Raw genomic sequence first — 19,168 nt, forward strand, 5'->3', positions numbered from 1 at the left:
TTCGGTCAGAAGCGAATATTCGGCAATTTTTGTATAGTGAATTATGGAATTGAGTAGGAAACAGTATGCGATTCGTACTCAGAAATGCGAGTATGGTAACATGGAAATCGAAGTGTTGTAGAATATGGATGACATCGTAACGCTGCTGCTATGCAGGAAAGCGCTGAATGAGCGTGCTGTTGAGAGCATTGAAGTGGGGAAAAAAAAAAAAAAAGAAACATTGCTGTCACGTTTACTAGAAATATTGCTTTGAGTACCGATGTTTCGAAGTATTTGTGCCAGCGATCCCTCGAGTTCTCCTTACACAGACGTGGAACAAATATACTGACCTGTCCTTGATGTATTAGGATATGGACCTAGGTTCCAGAATAGGTGCGTGTTCAAATGTAGCGCCTAGTGACCGCTTCCTCGGAGTAACAAAAACAGATCTCAAAGGTGATGCTTTTGAGGACTGTTCGCGCCGAATGCAATAGATGGCGTCTAAGGTATATATGGCGTCTATATATGACGTGTTTCCGGTTCTGCAGTTGCTTTCAGCGCATGTAGTTAGCGAAATGACAAACTTGGCAATCTGTTTCTGCTACTTGGAGGAAATCATCGCTGGGGCGTGTATTTGCACTTTACCTATCGGAAAGCCCGAAACACGCCATAACCGCTCTTCGGGCGGTTATGATGTGTTATGTCGTCGTTATTCCGTGCGGTGCAGCCAGGGTTAGGGCTCGCGTCAGCCAATCAGTAACGAGAACCAGCTCTGTGTTGCGGAGAAGGAATTAGGGGCTCACTCACGATCCTTTCCGTGAAGCTTTCATTCAGTCGGCCTCGCGCGGAGGGCAATAAGGTGCAGACAGGGGATTGTCGAGGATAAACTTGAGTAATATACACAAGACCCAAAGAGCAAGACGGAACAACGCGAGAGCTGCTTGCTTGCACCAAACCTCCACTGGAAACCCTCTCTTTGTCAAACAGTCACGCAAGCATGCAGACATGAAGTCTTCCTCCACACATTTTCTTTTTTTTTACTTGTACTATCTGTCTTGTATATGGCGCTATTTTATTTTTAATAAGATAAGATATGGCAGGAAAGCATTATAGCCAGTTAGATCCCGGCCGCTGCGGCCGCATTTCGATGGGGGCTAAATGCAAGAACACCCGTGTACCGTTCGTTGGGTGTACGTTGAAGATACCCAGGTTGTCAAAATTAAATCCGAAGTCCCCCATTACGGCGTGCTTCATAATGATATCGTAATTTTGGCACGTTAAACTACTGCATTTAATTTAGAAAACCAGCGCAAAAATTAAAATAAATAAAACACAGTGGAGCTACAACTGTAGTTTGCTGTTTGTATTTTTCTTCATTCAGGGTGTTTCACTTAACTTGGGCCACACTTTAAAAATATGCAAATGCCACGTAGCTGGACAGAACCAAGGTAATGTTGTTTACCTTCGCTTGCAGATACTCAGATTATCTTTTGCATTCCGTCTAATTGCATAGTTAGTCTTAGGTGATTTAATCAACTTCTCGAACAATATAATTAACATGAAAAGTGTCAATGAGAAAATTGTAGAGCAACATGAAAAAACTACCGATACAGCTTTGTGCTGCTCAATACGTTCTACATAAAAGTGTTTTTCCGAGCGTGAAAGATGCCCGCGAACGCACGCACAATTGCCGCGTAACCGCTCGAGGCACTTCGCGTGTATTGACGGGCAACTCTCACTCTCAGAAAAACAATTTTATGTAGCACGTATTGAGCAGCCTAAAGCGGTATCGGTATTTTATAATGTAAATTTATCTGTAAATTACCTTTCTACTATAGAAAAAAAGCCACCTTTAGCCGGAAAATATAGGCTCGGTAGGCCAGAAAAACACGCCACAACTAAAGTCCTGCGGCGACGCCCCCTTCAGGTTCCGGCACGCTCTTGCCGTGACGTCATGGGTTTTAAACGGCGTCTGCTCCATCCTGTTTAATTGTTTATCAGTAAGGATGGACTACATTGTATTATAAAGGAAACAAATAGTCAATGCATACAGCCAGTTTCGAGAACTCCTAATGTGCCACAACGGCCCAAATACTCGTAAAATAAAAAAAAAATAAAAAAAAAAAACGTTGAAACTCGTGACGGTCGCACTGAAGTACCGGCGCTGCGGTTTCGGCGGGAATTAAAAAAAATGGACCCTAATTTTCTTTTCGAGTGATCGTGCAAGCTCTTACCACGAAGTGAACGAAATTCAAGTTAAAAACAAGAACAAAGAAATGCTTTTTATCGGTGTTTATCTTCAGTGTCCCTTTAATGTGTTGCGATTGGTGCGAGAGTAATCTAGTGCTCATAATAGGCTGCTGCTGATGATGCTGATGCTGATGATGGGCAGTGTCGTCACAGACTAATCGACGGCGCTCTTGCAGTCGGTGAGGGCACGGCTGGAGCCGAGGCCGGAGGCGAGGCGCGGGCGAGAGCCCCCTCATCCCTCAGAGCCTGACGTCATGAAACGCACCAGCGGCGCCGGGGCGGACAACTTTGATGGCCGGTCGCCATGAGCAAGCCTCCGAAGACAGCGAGCAAATGGATGCCCACTTCCGTGGCGGTGCCCAAGATATTGACCATGTGAGTGGGCCGACTTTTATTTGCTTCATCGCGAGACGCGCTCACCGCGCGAGCGTCAACTTATAAAAAGAAAAAAAGTTAAGAAGAAAAAATCAGAGCCCTTCCACTACTATGAAAATGGAAGCCAGCGAAGCTGTGACTATGGTGGGTCTGTTGTAGTGAATATTGCCCCCAGGATGAGATTGGGCGTATCGTCGTTGGGCATCACCCAACCGAACATGTCTATCATGAACGTTTCGATGTCTTTCGTTGGCGTTGCAGGGGGAACGTACACAGTCGCGATCACCGTACCACGGCCCTCTGGATAAAAAAAAAGGTGCCTTTTTTTTATCCAGCGGCCGTGACCGTACCGTCAAAGCGATTAAAGACGGCTACGCCAAGCGCGGCGCGCACACAAGTGCTAACGCGCTCACATGGTCGTCAGGGTGACCTACGTCACGTAATGAAGGAGCAAACGCAAGATCCGGCGAAAACCGCGCTATAACGCCTACTTTTTTACAATTCTAAGTTTGAAAATGCCGCCAACCCGGCGTTTTCATACGACTCCACGACGTGGCGCGACGTGTCTGAATTTGTTGTACACTACACTTCCGGTTTTGTACGGACACAATCTCCTGGAACCTAGCCTATAAGAGCTTCGCTGTAAAATAAATAAAGCGAAGCTTCCTTGGCTAACCCTCCCGGTCCAAGTTCACCATGTCTGCTTCTGATGTCTCACCGAATAGCTCATGTAAACAGAAACTAAAAGAAATGCGCGCCCAAAAGTGGATTTAAACCTTTGTCTTCCTGCACAAGAGCTCGATGCCAGAAACGCACACATACCTCCCGCGTGCCAACGTGAAGTATATAGCTCTTTCAAACGATTGCCGCGAGCATCGCGTCGCACATCAACCGCGCGCGAGAGCAAGTGAGCGCAAAAGAACATGCGCGCGCGGCGGTTTTCATTTGGTCACAGACGCTTGACTGAAACCGCGGGCAAATAGCCAACCTGTTTTCCTGGGGTACTTCTTTCTGCGTATGCTCACCATTATTCACTGAACTACCATCGCACACCATATCATACTATGCAAATTCGCCCGAGTTGCTGTCTGCACTTCGGCATAGCTTGTGTACGGTGCACACTCGGTGAACATAAACAGTGCGTAACATTAAAGTTGTCGCCTGTGCGGTGCACAAATATAAACATTGCAATGTGATTATAGCTACACGTTGCATATGATAAAAATAAAGACAGTTGTGCTCATCGTGCACGTAGATATATCGCGTTTAATTAACCGCTTCACGTATAGATTGCAACATTAACGTTGTATCTGCGTAATTTTTCTCCCTCCTTTAGCGCAGTAATTACATTCGCGATTTTCCGTGTCGACGTATTTGCTATAGTTAGGGCTGTGCGTGAATGTTCTTCACTTTGTGTTCTTCCATTTGTGAACGTTTGTGTACTTGGCTTGTCACTGCTTGTTCATTACGGGTCGTAATGTAGCCGCGGTTGCGGCATCGTGCCGTCGAGTACGAGGTCGCGGCTTCTATTCCTATAGCTGTCATGGCCCCATACCGTGGAGGGCAGGTCAGTAAGCAAAGGCGCTCGTGTACTGAGCTTTGCTTGCAGGCGAAAAAAAATTTGGAGGACGCTTAAGCTTTTAAAAGTGGAACGGCGATAGCATTAAAAGATCCCCGACTGCTTCTCACGCTTCCCGGCAACTGCAGCTTATGTAACCGTAACGCTTACCGGGAAACGCTGGCGGCGGACGCTGTGCACGAACGCGAGCTTTCTGGTAGAAACGCGGCCTCTTGCGTGGGCCGATTCTAGTGCACAGCCGCGCCAAAAGAATGACATAATTTTCAGGTTTCTGTTACTGTTTCGCACTTTTAATATTTCAGTCTGAGAAGGTTTAACATAAAGGGCATGCGCTGTCTGTGTTTTGTTTCATGACATCCGCTTGTGACTGTACTTTGTCAAGAATGTAGGACAAGGTATGAGAAACTTTAGTGATATAATGGTGTGGCAATATAACCCGCATATACCGCATGTGAAATAGCAAGGCGGGAGGGCGTATACGTATACCTAAATATATTCGGGAATTTTCGCTCACGGGACGCCGACAAAGGATTTTTTGCGACACGGGGCCCTTAACGCTGTCGCGTTAAAAAAGTTGTCGCAGTTTCACCTGAAAGGTGAAGCATCAATTGCAATAGCAAATTTGAAGAGAGCTATACGGAGTAATGATAGCAGCTTTATCAGCTGTATAAACTTGGACATGTAGCAGCCCCGGCAACACGCAGAACTGTTGTCGACGCCATCGGCGTTTTGCCCGCGTTCGCTCAAAATGCGTGCGGCGTTGCTGACTGTTGCCGGAGCCTCTGATATAAATAGGCACTTAGTGCCGCAGCTAAACGTCGCCTCCCTTCCCCCCCCCCCCCCCCCCCCCCACGGCCTTTCGTGCGTCGGAAGAAGGCACGTTTGCTCTACATATATGGTGATTGTAGAGGAGGAAAGAGACGCCTACTTCTGCAGCCCTTAAGGGAGCACGGAGTAGAACGCGCGTTTGTTCGCCGTGCGTTCGCTCTCCGTGAAAGCGCGCGTCCCTCGCGCCCTTTCACTCGCACATACAGCGTTCGGTGCGCGGCGACGATTTCATCTCCATTGACGTCATACGGAACCTCACGGCGACGGCGACGGCGACGGCAGAAATCTGCTTTTGAGTGTCCATATAATTGCTATCGCAATAAAACCCGAGCTCGTCAAGATGAATCCGAAGCCCTGCACTACGGCGTCTGTCATATCCTTTGCGTTTGCTTTGGTGCTAAGAGCGAAACAACGGGATCCGCGGTGCATGTTTGTTTTGCTGTAGTCACATTCTTGCGAAGTGACAAACAATGAAGCGGGGAGGTAGTTACTACGTTCAATTGAAATGTAGAAATAATAAGGTAACGGCCCGGGACATTAAACGATAGGACAACGTCTCACAGGTGGGAGCTTAACCGGCATCATCCGCATTATGCGTGCGGTGCTTTACCAATTAAGCTGCCACAACGGCCATCCTCCCGTCCACCTTCTTGAGCTATTGCCTGTGCTTGTAAGATTATCCCCGGGAGTGTTAGCGAGCGCCAATCGCGACAAGGCGGCGGATGTGGAGCATCCTTTTAAAACACGGGCGTCACGTAGTACGCGAGCAGCTGACCAATATAAACCCTAGTATATGCTGCCTCGTGGCATCAAGACTGCCGCATTCCAGACCCTCGCTATGCAATGAGCGAGAAGAATAAGCGGATCCGATAGAGGAGAGAGAGAGAGAGAGAGCTCCGTGACGTGAGAGGCTCGATGTTCATTAGGTGCGTTCGGCGAGTTGCGCTGGCAGATTCGCTAAACGAAATAGGCGCCCCCTTATGAGTTTGCCGGTTAACTGTCTCACGAACAGTTGAATCGCGTTCGCAGAAAGCTTTCAGCGGAAATGAGTATGTCAGAAACGAAATAAGTCCTAACGGGTATCTTATTTTTTTGTATATACGTATAGTTTCCAAGCGTTTTTATTTCTGGTTTCGCTTAACTACTCGTTCGCAATATTCGATAATATCGTTCAGCGTTCGACGTTCCTTGAAGGCGCCTCGAGCTGTTTTGGCACTTTTCGTAGCTGAGGCAACCGTAAATTAAATCAGCAGGGTGGAATAAAAGAGATATTGCGTTAGTGTGATCGTCTAACCGGAAGTGAACCGTGACAGAGGATCAATCTTGAGCATGTGTTGCGAAACTCGCCATATTCTGGAATCAAGATTAACACCCAGGGTCTCACCCCGCGCGCTAGTCTGTCGTCGTTCGCGTTTGCGGCCCCCAACTCCTATCGCGCTCTCTCTAAAAGTTTAAAATAGATGAACGCTACGCAAATGTGAGACATTGATAGATGTAAAGCTTGATGGAAGAGTACAGTAATGAACGGGAATAGCACTATGTTGGCAGGTTTTCCCGCCGCCATCTCGCCAGAAATTGCTTGCTAACGAGAGTCCCAAGCATGTGGCTTTACATGGCAAAGGGTCGGGAAGATATTACAAGACGTAGCAGCCAACTTGATTGGCAAAGACGAAAATACAAGTACGATGAGAAAGCTATAGGAAAACGAAGATTTTTCCGGCGCAATTCTTAAATTTGGCTGCAGCATATTTATTATCGACGATAACGTGCACAGATAGTCTAGTAACATATAATAACGCGCCTATATATAACCGAGAAAAAAAATTGAACAGCAGTATAAAATTGTCCGTAACTCAAAGAATACGACGTGATAGCACGCGGGAGACTCAATACGTGTGCCTGCAGCGAGGTCAGAAAGAAGCTGCTGAGGAAGTACAATTATTTGTACAGCATAAATGTGTATTTTGTGCCAGAACCGGCGAAATCATTTGATGGATAGGAGACAGGTCAGGTGGTAGTGGCCATCTTGCCTGGTAATAATTCATTAATTAATTATTTATTTATGTATTTATTTATTTTCTGATAATGGAGATCTTGGCAGCTTTTGGCGTCGGCTTCCTTGCAATATTTGATTGTCTAACGAACAGCTGATAGAAACGCTGCCAGATGCGGTAAATTAAACAAAATAGAGCGATAGTGATTGTTTCAGCGCCGATGCGCTCGAATCGATCTCAGTTTAATGCATGCCTGGCACTTTCTGTTCTATTTAGGACACTGTACTTTCACACCTGCTTCAAGGGCAGCTTCTATTTCGGTCTCTCCTGATTTTAAGCCTAGGGGGTTGACCAGAACTGTCCTATAAGTACAATGAGTCGAATTCCTGAAAATTTTGCGACGACTAAAGATTAAATATAGTGCTCTGTTTGCAGCCTACACATCTAGCAAGACAAAAAAAAAAAAAAGGGGGGGGGGGAGAGAGGACAAAAGAAAAGTAAAACAACCCCACGAGCATTGTTCGTGTCACGCGCGCTGCGGTCATTTATTCGCGGAATGTCTTTTTTTATTCTTCTACGGTAGCTCGTCGGATTCGTTACGTCGGTTCGCGAATCTGAAACAACTCTGTTGTTGGACAGCGAGGGTTGGGGGGATAGAGACGGTGTCTCGCCTGACGCGTCTACTCACGCTTCCTATATGCCGACGCACGCGACGAAGTGCATTAGAGGCAAGAATGTTGTTGCTGCTGGTGTTGTGGAGGCGCAGCACGCCGCCGCACAAATCGGTTATTTCGTAAAGAAAAAAAAAAAACAGAAACAACACAGGGAAAACGAAAAGTGGCGAAACACGCATCGTCGCGACTTTCCTTCTGGTGCCGTGTGTGTGCGCGTCTCAGTAATGCACCCTCCCTTCCTCTCTTCCTCCTCTTTCTCTGTGTCCCGTCGTGCGCAGAGCTGAGGAGCTAAGCTGCTCCTGCGGTCAGACCGAGTCGGGCTCGCTGGGTGGCGGAAGGAAGTCGTCCTCGAGCCGGTCGCGGAGTTCAAACCCTACGAGACCCACGGTCGCCGCCGGAACCACCCACCGGTACCCGATCAACGACTTGGGATCTGCCAGGAGAAGCGGCGGCGGCAGCGGCGGCACAGCGGTCGCGCTAGAGGACTTCGACGGCGTCGAGGACATCTTGGCCGTCAGGTCGGTGTGTCGGCACTATTTCCCTTCTCGCGCCTTCGTGCGATCGTCTTCTCGGTTTCAGCCGGTGGTGAGCGGGGACGCCCGTCAACTCGAGCCTTTCGAACACGTGTGCCTCATTCGTACGTACTGCGTGAGAATTTCCCTGGAGTTTTTTTTTTTTTTTTTTCCGCAGAGAGAAATGATCCGTAGGAAGGCAGGGAATCGAAAGACAGAGGGTGAGAGCACGGAAGCGCGAAGAACGTAAGGCGTGCACAGTGTCGAAGATTAGCAAGCAGTCTCCACGATATATTTTCTTTAATTAAATGTATGTAATGAGATGTTGGCGTATTGTAGGCGACTCCTCTGCTCCGACTTGCAATAAAAAAAGAGCAGCACTCGAAAGCACCCGAAAACGATTTCCGGTGACTAGTTCACGAGTCGTGACACAAAGACTACTCGTTCATAATCCAAGTTCACAAGCTTGAACACAAGTGCAATGCAATAGACGCGAAGAAACTAAGAAAAAGACATATACATCGTGAAAATATGCCATCCACCATAATACAAGAATGTATGATGAGCATACAAGTGTCGCAACCGTCGATGCACATATATGATTACATGTATATACGTATGAAGACGTTTGTGTAACGGCGTCAACGTTGACTGAACACTCCGTCGTCGTTTTCATTTTTTTTTTGACATGATACTAGGAGAGGTTGGTGCACAAATATGGTGCCAACTGTTCCTTCGTTCTTGAACAGGGTGTACTGTTGCATATATAACTTAGCGATTTTTTTTACTTTACATAGTTCTTGTAGGAGAATACAGCCAGTGCAGCAGATCCTTACGCCACGCTTTTCCACTATGCGGTAGCATGACAACGCGATTCGGGTATTGCTGCAGGTGTATGCCAACATGAAGGTGCACGTGCGAACTCAGTATGGTGCGACTTGCCTTCGCCTTTCATATGATATGTGTGTTCGCGCGTGTATAGGGCTGTGTGCTGTGGATTTTTGATCCCTATATAGGGCGCTTTTTTTATTTTCGTGCTACATACATTTTCTTATATACTGTTGTTTCTGGTATGCGAAAAGGAGTAGTCGTCACCATTATAGGGTGACCACATCTCTTTCTTTTTTTTATTTGAACGAAAGAAACAGAAAAGAGGTGGAAGGTAGGGGGCATGTTTTTCGTGTCTCCATAACGGCCATGTCGACTGCTTTACCGGACATGCTCTTTTTTGATGTTTCAAATAAGACCGGCGCTGTCTAAAAAACAAAAAAAAGTTTTCCAGTGCTAGATTAATTTCTACTGGTGCATAGTCAAATCAACAACGTTGCGGATAGTGAGGCTCGAGAACCGCTTTATGGCTGACGGTGACGCGTCGTGCATTGTAGAATGTATGCCTGGTTTATCGATAATGTTTTACAACAATGACGACGATTATAGAAAAATCTCACAGAAGAACATCGAATAAGGCTGTAGATTGATAGAGCACTCATATGAAGCTCTTTATGTATTTGATCGCCAGTGGACAAAAAAATAAAAGCCTTAGTGTTGAGCCAACGTTTCGACTAGGGGACTTGTCGAAACGTCGGCGGTCGCGCTGAAGCTACCCTCGTTCGCCCAGTGTTGATGACTTCGTCTCCATGTTCCTGCGAGTCCTCTGTCCTTTTGTATTATGTATGCATCTTGTTTTTGGCAGAAAAGCTGACGATTGAAACTAGAATTGAGAACTGAAATCTCAACTTCAATTTCTTTCGTATACACATGCGTGCTAAACCTGCTCGCTGCAACCAATTGTAGACCGCGCAAGTAACGAACGTGTCGCACGGCTTCTTCTGCGACGTGCTTCGAGCTTCCTCTGCAGTTCATTAAAAGTTAAGCCATCACTACCGTCTGCACGGTATTCAACTCGCGGTCACAGTTTAAGAGAGAATACATGAAAAACTTTAACGGTTCGTTAAGCTCTAGTGGTACGGCTGCTTCTCGCGAATAGTGTAACCGAGCCGACCCTATGAACATCTGCTTAACGGAGAAGCTTGCGCACGAGGCAGGCTGATCACTGGCACTGCAGGTGTACGGGGCAGCAAAATATAGTTGCGTCCTTTTTTTCTGCCTCCCCCGCGGTCCAGCAGACCCGCTTCGCCCGTAATTTGCTCGAATACTGCGTCCACGCCCACACCAGGGCGATGGGTGTCGGGGTCAGGGTTGTAGGCCGCCTCGTTACGGCAAAAACGCGTGGCGCATTCGTAACGGGGTCCCTAATAGGGAACCTTCTGTGTGTTGGGCGTGTGGCTGGACTAATTTCTTATTCTTGTTACTGTATTCCCGTTGATGCACGCATCGACGGAGCTTCGGAGCTGGGCGCCCACGTACAGGGTTGGCCCGCTGCTGTTCGTGTCGATAGTTGGGCGCAGTGCTGTAGAAGCCGCGCGGTAGTTGTGGTGCGGAGAGGGAAAGTGCTACAAGAACAGCTGTGACGTTGGCATTGCAGAAGTTTGGTGAGGAAGCACTAGGCATAGTGACACTGGTTTGCACGTCACAAACGGCGTTCGCATAATTCGGTGCGACTCGAAAAGACACTTACCAACGTCTCGATTGGGAAGGTGCGATTGATTTTGTTTTTGCAAGAAACGTAGACGCGTTAAACGTCGAGCGTTTCGTATTTCTCAATACGAGCGCCCGTACTTGCACTTGCTTCATCAAAACAACTTCGCGTTCAGATTCTCATTTACATATTTTTTCTTCTTCATCGTCATGATTATAATAATCGTCATCATTTAAGAGTATACTCGAAGTTGGTAACTGTATGCGTGTTTCGGAGATATCCATGAAGCCGAGCGTGTCTATAGCTATACATCGTAGGGGAATTTTTTGGTATGCCGCCTGAAAATACTCAGACGGGGCCATGAGAGAAAAGCTGTGCTCGTCTGTGCTGAACTTTGTTGCCTACGAAAAGTTCGCCCTCAGCCAAACGGAAAAGCGTCAATTTCATGATACTATGCTTAGATGTCTAAGCAGTAATTTGTTACTGACCTTTTAAATGTACACGCCAGAGCGGGTGCGAAATAAGGAATGCTAGCAAGTCAACGCAGCGGCGGGTGACAAACCGATGAATTCGGGACGGAAAATAAATGAAAGGTTGCAGAAGTGGTTGTATTGGGAAGGCGTCCCAAACGCGTAAGAAGAAATCGTCATAACTGCATTTTCCTCGTTATAGTGCACACCCTGCACGAACATGTTTCGGCCCATCATGTTTGTACGGTCCGCGCCAATAATTGAATGCATTATCGGGAAATGCCTATCAAAATGGAACTTGCGGCACTTTCGACAAGGTCGTTACACGGTGCCCAAGCCGCCGTACAAAAGTTCTGTACGACCTAAACTACGCATTACTGTGAGCATCATGTTCATCAGCCTATTTATCGTCCACTGCAGGACGAAGGCCCGTCCCAGCGATCTCCAATTACCCCTGTCTTGCGCTAGCTGGTTCCAAGTTGCGCCTGCAAGTTTTATAATTTCATCACCTCACCTAATTTTATGTCGTCCTAGACTGCGCTTCCCTTTCCTAGACTGCCACTCATTCTGTAACTCGGATGGACCACCGGTTATCTGCCCTATACGCATTACATGGCCATAAGTGTACTGTAGTTGCGATAATGAAGCTAGATTGTGGCTATTAGTAGACCTGCCTTACATTCACAAATACGGCTTTAACGCGGCCTCTCACGAGCTTTAAAGAACAGCCGGAGCGTTCTGGAACTACCCTGTTAAAGATGCCGTTAATTGAATCTCACTCTGTGAGCCCTCGCAGTAAGCAAGTCATATAGTGTTTAGATATTCTTTTTCTGTCTCAAGGCCCCCACTAAATGGTCGTGTTTTGAAGCTCGTGCAAAGGGCACCGTTCTTCGTAATAGCACGTTGGGGGCCAGCTGTACCGTAATGAACGATGTTGAAGTACAGTGTGATGTGTAGGTGAACAAGGGATGTCTCTGGAGTAGGGTCGGGCGAATATGCGAAGTTTCGAATAGGAATCGGTATTATACACTTATTATTCGTATAATGTTGATGTAGTTTCCTTTGGATCGAATTCATGCTATCTTATGTGCCGTGATTTTAGTATAATTACGTGACCGGACTTTGTGTTTACTTTAGTGCAGCTATGTGACTGAACTTTGTGTGCACTTTTTCTGAGTGGACTTTCAGTTTTAGTGTGACATTAGTGTACTTATGTGACTGGATTTTGTGTTTAACTTAATGCGCCTTTGTGACTGAACGTTGTGTTGCTGTGTTTCTGAGTTGACTTTCAGTATTAGTGTGGTATTAGTGCACTTATGTGACTGGACTTTGTGTTATTATTGTGATTTGGAGTTGACATTTAATTTTAATGCGTGTAGGTTCATTCTTTTCTTTCTTTTTTTTCTTTCATACCTCTATGTGAAAAGGAGTAGCCGGCGCCAATTAAAGGCGCCAACATTCGCTAAATATCATATAATAAAAAAAATGTCACAGTTTCGCCCTAAGGGCGAAGCAATGAATGCGATAGCAACACAGCAATGTCATACGAAGTAAGGTGAGCGGCTTTGGTAGCAATATGAATTGTAGTAAACATGAGCTGATTAAGTAAGCAGGTGTGCTGCGACGTAAGTAGACCGACATGAAGAGAGACTCGATGACCACGAGAAGGCGCGTGTGAAACGGTGGTGTTGATGAGAAGCGCTTCCCGTGGGCAGCGCGTGCGAAGGGACACACCTGTAGCGCTGCACTGCCGATCCGGGCAGCATTGCGTGTGTACCGTGCGTTGGAAAATGTGGCCCGACTATTACGAACTGAATGAACAAGCGTGGTGTGAGCGCGCACAAACACGAAGAGATCACACTGAATGACAGCAGACAACGACTGTCAAAACGTTGGCAGCAAGCATACGCCGCAGCGGGCGAAGGTACGTGCGGTCTATCGCTTCAACGGAAACTGAACTGCGAATGCACGGCGCTTAAAGGTCAGAGCCGTGTGGAGATAAGAGACGGTGCGAGCGAGCGACGAGCGCGGTTGCTGGCAGAAAAGTGCCCCCCCCCCCCCCCCCCCCTGCTCCCTCCGGCGCTGGCTTTCCGCTTCCTTGCTTGCGCGTGGGAGATTGAGTGCGTTCGCTCTCCGTGATAGCGCGCGTCCCCGCACGCTTCCTGTCGGGCATACGGCGCGCGGCGAAGATTTTATCTATAGGGAACCTCACGGCGACGGCGACGGCGACGACGACGGCGACGACGACGGCGACGCCGACGGCAGAAATCCGGTGCAAGTGTCCATATAATTGCTATCGCAATAAAATTATTCATATTTGTACTTGAAAAAGAACTATTCGGTATTTTCTGGGCAACCGATTGTTAAAGTCTGGTACTGCTGAACAGAGTATCGCAAATTAAGAGATGTGAAACAACCCGCCGTGGTTGCTCAGAGGATATGGTGTTGGGCTGCTGAGCACGAGGTCGCGGGATTGAATCCCGGCCACGGCGGCCGCATTTTGATGGGGGCGAAATGCGAAAACACCCTTGTACTTCGATTTAGGTGCACGTTAAAGAACCCCGGGTGGTCCAAATTTCCGGAATTCCCCACTACGGCGTGCCTCATAATCAAATCGGGGTTTTGGCGCGTAAAACCCCATAATTTTTTAATGAAAAAAGAGATGTGAAACAACGACGAGAGTCTTCGAGGTATTGCAGAAACAAAATGCGTAATGCAAGCTTTGTTCCTGGTTTCAAGGCGGAAGCCTACATGACAACCGGTGCGTTTTGCTCGTAGTTTGTCATTTAGTGTTTTTGGCCGTCTAATCCTGTAGCAGTTTTATCTTTTACGCTACAACTAGTCTTGTTTTCCTTGCAACGAGCCATTTTACATGTATCTACAGCACACACGTCCTTCAGCAGCTTTTTCTTTTGCCTTTTCCGCAACTTCTGATCTTTTTTTTCAGCAACCATTTATTTAGCGTTTTGTCTCTCTCTCTCTTGTAAAGTTACTTATACAGATGTCATTCATTATTGGAAAAATTGTTCACAACTATGCTCTAAAGATGTTCAGAGGCTATTCGAGCAGTTTTTTTAATGAGTTTGTGACCTTGTGTTTAAATGTTTTCCTAATTGTCCCTTCTAGTCGGCTGTCTTTTTTTTTATTCACTAGTCAGTACAAGAGCGGTAGCTAATTGTACTGAAATATATGTATATTATTGCTGTAAATACACGTGTCGGCTTTTGACTATTCGATATTCAATTCGTTATTTCATACGTACTGTTCGTATTCAATTCGTATTCGAAAAGTTGATGCTCGCCCTCTTCTACTCTGGAGTGAATGTTTCGACTTGTCGGAACGTTGGCTTTACGCTGAGGCATTCCTTGTCTACCCCGTATTCATCACTTGACGTCTCCATCTTACAGTGAGCCCTTTTTCTTGAATGAACTTCAAGTGCATTCTACATAGCGAGGAAAAAAAAAACAACGGCGTATTTCACTTTTATGTGGAAATCGGTGTTAAGAAGAAGCTTTAGTTCTGGGGCTCCTATCTAATTACATAGGAAACGAGAAATAATTTTTGTCGGCAACCACTTGCACCAAACTTGGTGGGGGTTATTTCATTTGAAAGAAAAAAAGTTAAAATCTGGCGACTGTTAGTAATCCAATTTCCTATTTCGGTTGTGAATTTTTAATTACAAGTTTGTTTAAAATCTCAAATTTTCAGAAAACGATACTATCGAGTTTACAACTCTGTAACTCAGCATTGTATAAATAAAACACAATTCTACAAATTGCATGTAATAGTACATCTGACCAGGACGAATTTTTCCTCAACTGCGAAGCGTTCATTTCTGAGAAACCCGTACGGGTTTCCTTTGTAGCTTGGTGCTCCATTCGGGTAGATGACAATTCTCCCCTTTCATAACTGTAGTTACATATAAACAGCAAATTTTGCGGTAATTTCGGTGGTATTAGACTAGTTCCAAATAAACATTCAGCGACTTATTGAGCTGTCCAATTACTGATTTCGAGAATTAACACGCACGCTCTGGTCCCATTTCGTTCGCTTCAAATCTTTCACTACACTCGTCTGTTTCCATTGCCGACTTCCTCGCTTCTCTGCCTCCGACTTCATCACCTCTTGCTCCTTCTTCTTCTTGTCAAATATTGCGGTATCCAGTGGTACATACCCATTATGGGGAATCGGCCAACAATGGGCAAATACCCGTGTGACCTAAGCTGTCTGTACTCGGCAAGACGGCACCCGCAAAGTTGGCAAGAGAGGCGAACGAAGCTTCGCTTCAAACCCTTCTGCTCTCAATCGTAACATATAACGTCATGCGCACTGTGCTCCGGAAAACGCGGTAGATGTGCGCTCAGTGCATACACACGCCGCGGCGAAACAAGAATGAAACTGCTGTCGTTGCCAGGAGTAAAACTCAGTTGCCGCAGGGTGGCGACACCTCCGAAGTCTGCCACATACTTCTTCACTCCTCGCGAGTTTCGAAAGTGACCGTATAGCCAACACGTGCACGCCGCCGTGTCTCGGCCGCGTCAGCAAAGTTGGGCTTCGCCGCCTTTTTTACGACTGTTGCGTAGGGGTTCCTTCTGCAGCGGTTACGCGACGGGGGCCCATATAAGCGAGAAGCAGTGGCTGCGCAGCTCTGACCACTGACCAGTGATAAAAAAAAGAAAAGAAGAAAGAAAGAAAGGAAAAGGAACAAATGTGATGTATCAAATATAATTAAGAAGAAAGGCTGCTGACGCTGTAGCAACTGACTCACAAGCACGCCGACACCTGTGTGAACCGTGGCGATGCCAGGCGAAGGTACGCGGACGTGGGACAGGGGAGCGACACGTGGCGAGATAAATAAAATCTGCCGGACAGGTGGCGCTTTTTTTTGTCGCTGTTTTGCGAAACAGAAATCTGACTGTCCAGCAACGCTTGTTACGGTGTCTGTTTTCTTAATAAAATGAATACATATGTTCGTGTGACGCCGCGTATTGTTGGCCAGTAAGAGTAGCTCGCCGCGCGCACACACGTAGACAAAACAGAGCACAGCCGTCCGCGTTTGACTCTCAGGTCTCTGTAATGCTTGGCACAGGAGGAGGAGAAGAGAAAGAGAAGGCAGGGATGTTAACCAGAAATGCGTCTGGTTGGCTACCCTACTCTGGGGGACGGGAAAGAGGGAATAGAAAGATGAGATAGAGAGAGGAGGGGGGGGGGGGGTGCTTGGCACAGGGACCTTATTTCACTGTATGGCAACGTAGCGGAGAGCGGCGAAACCAATAAAGCGTCATTTTTGCCTTGTTGGTATGTTTTAGAGACATAGTCGCACTACCATTAACAAAATACAACTTAATCTCGACATAATGAACATGTATATTACGAATTATCTGATATAACGAAATAATATAAAATATTGTAAAATGTTTTTCACCGATGTCAGCATGTAATGAATATGCGTGTGTAGATCAACAATCGAATATAACGAATTAAGGCCCGTTCGTGTCCGACATGGCATTGCTATAACGAGGTGCGACTGTACTACCCAACTATCTGGACTCGTAAATGTGAGATTCGGCAATGGTGGCACCATTTGGTGAAGCTGGGCTCGACCGATCGCGGAAAACTACTATTACAGCGAATCTGTTTATGGCTAGGCTTCCGTGCATTTTTAGTGTGCGTGTGCAAATATGTGGATCGGTCCTGGTGATAGTGCAGAAAGCGTCGAAGCGCAATGGCGCATACCCCTGTTGATTCCGGGTGGTGGGCTCCGGGACCTGTAACGCATCCTTGAACTACCCTTGTCACACCTGGGACCCAAAGAGGTTCAAGGCACAAGGGTAAGAACGGATATCGCGATCTGATCTTAGCCCGACCCGTGCCGGCCATGTCTTAGGGAGCCTACATGCAAACAGCGCTTGCATGTAGGCTCCCTACCATGTCCAAGTTCGCACCGCCCTCTCTTTGTCGGCGTTCCAACCGCTTGCGTGCCTAGTTTTCGGCCGCTCTTACGGGGTGGCGGCGCCGTCGCGCGTGTATATAAGACAAGGTGCCGTTCTCCCTTTTGAATTTCACTTCTCTCCTCTCGTCATAATGGGGTGGCCGCGTGTAGAGCGCACTCCCTGCGACGATTGCATTCTCGTCTCTGTTCCTGGCGTCGCTCTTCGTAGGCGCGTTGCTCTCGGGATTCTGGACTATACGCACCTTCACAGAGTGGAATGGCTCATGATTTTTTTTTTTTGCAGTGTCGACCGCGCTTCGTGATACGCAGTTCACTGTCTAAATGTGGTAGCAAGAGAATATCTTCATCAAAGTGCACAGCCTTACTTTTTATATATATTTTTTTCCTTTTCTTCAACGAGAAGCGCATAAAACAAACCTATACATGAATACGTACGTTTCTGGCGCTTTGTGGTTGAACGAACCGTCACAATATGTCGCTACAAGTGCTGCTGCTGTCCACGTCTCCGGTGTTCCGGCATTCCTGTAACTGCAATATGCACCCGCCGCGTTGGCTTAGCGGCTATGGTGTTGCGCTGCCAAACACGAGGTCGGGGGATCGAATCCCGGCTGCGGCGGCCGCATTTCGATGGGGTGCGAAATGCAAAAACGCCCGTGTTCCGCGCATTGCGGGCACGTTAAAGATGGCCAGGTGATCAAAATTTATCCCGAGTCCCCGCTATAGGGTGTGCCTAATAATCAAATCGTGGTTTTGGCACGTAAAATCCCAGAATTCAATTCTGCAATTTACGTGCGGAGATATATGCTCGAACTATTTAGTGCTCGCGAGCAGCGATGGCCACTAAGGCGTGGGAACCGCGTAGTACTTCATCGCCTTTCTTTGAATCTCGCGGGCGTCTTCTTTCCTCCGAAGCACGTTGCTCCGGGAGTGCGTCGAGACAGCAGTGTGGACGTCTGTACATTACTCTTGTTTTTCTTTGTCGGTAGGCATGCAATGCTTACCTTCTGTTGTCACATCCTGAAAGGCGTGTTGTATGCACCTGTGAATATATTGAAATAGTCCACGTACGGAAGTAGTCCAACGTAAGCTAGTATTCCACACGAATGCACTAAGGCTGTACATAATCACGGGCCGGCATAGTAGTGAACTGCATTTAAAACGTTGGACTCCTGGGAGAGTCAGTAATATATAGGTACGACAAGCGGGGTAAACTGGCGGGTATTTATCTATACTCATATTGGTATATTATTTCAGTTTTTAACAATTTCTTGGTTAACAGTACAAAGCTGCTCGTGTATGTCCCCATATTCTTTATTGGGCATTATTTTCTAGCGCTGCTTTCCACTGTCTAATTCATTAGCTTTTTAAAAATAATTATTATTTAGCCGGTGGCGTGGTAGTCTCTTTAGGAATTCAGCTCGCGCTATTAAACCTAAACGCATGTCGGACTCGGATGCGCGGGATATTTCACGGTGCGTTGAACAAATTCAAGCTATATTGAAACGCTGCAGTGTGCAAGAGTGGTAATAACGAATTTCGCACGGCCCTTTGCGAGTTCCTTTCTAATGGCTTTCTCTTCTGTTCTCTCCTCCTCTCATGCTCCTTCCTTCTCTCCTACCCCCTTCTCTTTCCAATCTAGAGCGTCTGGATCTCCTCTCGAAGTGACAGCAAGCTTCTTTGGGACCTTTCCTACGCTATAACTGCAGCTGAATAGGCGAGGAAATAAAGTTCTGCCCTCTGCCGAAGACCAGCCTTCTTCTTCCTCATTTTGTATTACTTTTTTTGCATACACACTTATACATAACTAAGAACCTGCTTCTCTCTATATATATATATATATATATATATATGTATATATACATAACTTATAGAGCAACTGAATCGCCCTATCTTTCTTGAATTAGAAATCAGTTGAATGATCTGTCATTTTTTGTGTGTTATTTTAACAACCCTCTCTTCCCTCTGAAATGTCCCGCGTGAACTTCCCGATTCGTAGCTCGTGGGCGGGCGCCTTG

The 19,168-nt window shown here is 46.7% G+C and overlaps 1 protein-coding gene across 1 annotated transcript in view; it reads left to right on the forward strand.

The window, feature by feature from the left end:
- The window catches only part of LOC119453482 (uncharacterized), a 36,175-nt gene extending 17,277 nt beyond the window's left edge, over positions 1-18,898 (forward strand). Inside the window, exons 2-4 of the mRNA XM_037715522.2 lie at positions 2,406-2,604; positions 7,958-8,197; positions 18,793-18,898. Coding sequence (XP_037571450.1) covers positions 2,534-2,604; positions 7,958-8,197; positions 18,793-18,853 — 372 coding nt within the window. The 5' untranslated portion in view covers positions 2,406-2,533 and the 3' untranslated portion in view covers positions 18,854-18,898. The remainder of the gene's footprint in view (positions 1-2,405; positions 2,605-7,957; positions 8,198-18,792) is intronic.
- Positions 18,899-19,168: the final 270 nt, after the last annotated feature.

The sequence above is a fragment of the Dermacentor silvarum genome, chromosome 5 (genome assembly GCF_013339745.2).
Source record: "Dermacentor silvarum isolate Dsil-2018 chromosome 5, BIME_Dsil_1.4, whole genome shotgun sequence".
NCBI lineage: Eukaryota > Metazoa > Arthropoda > Arachnida > Ixodida > Ixodidae > Dermacentor > Dermacentor silvarum.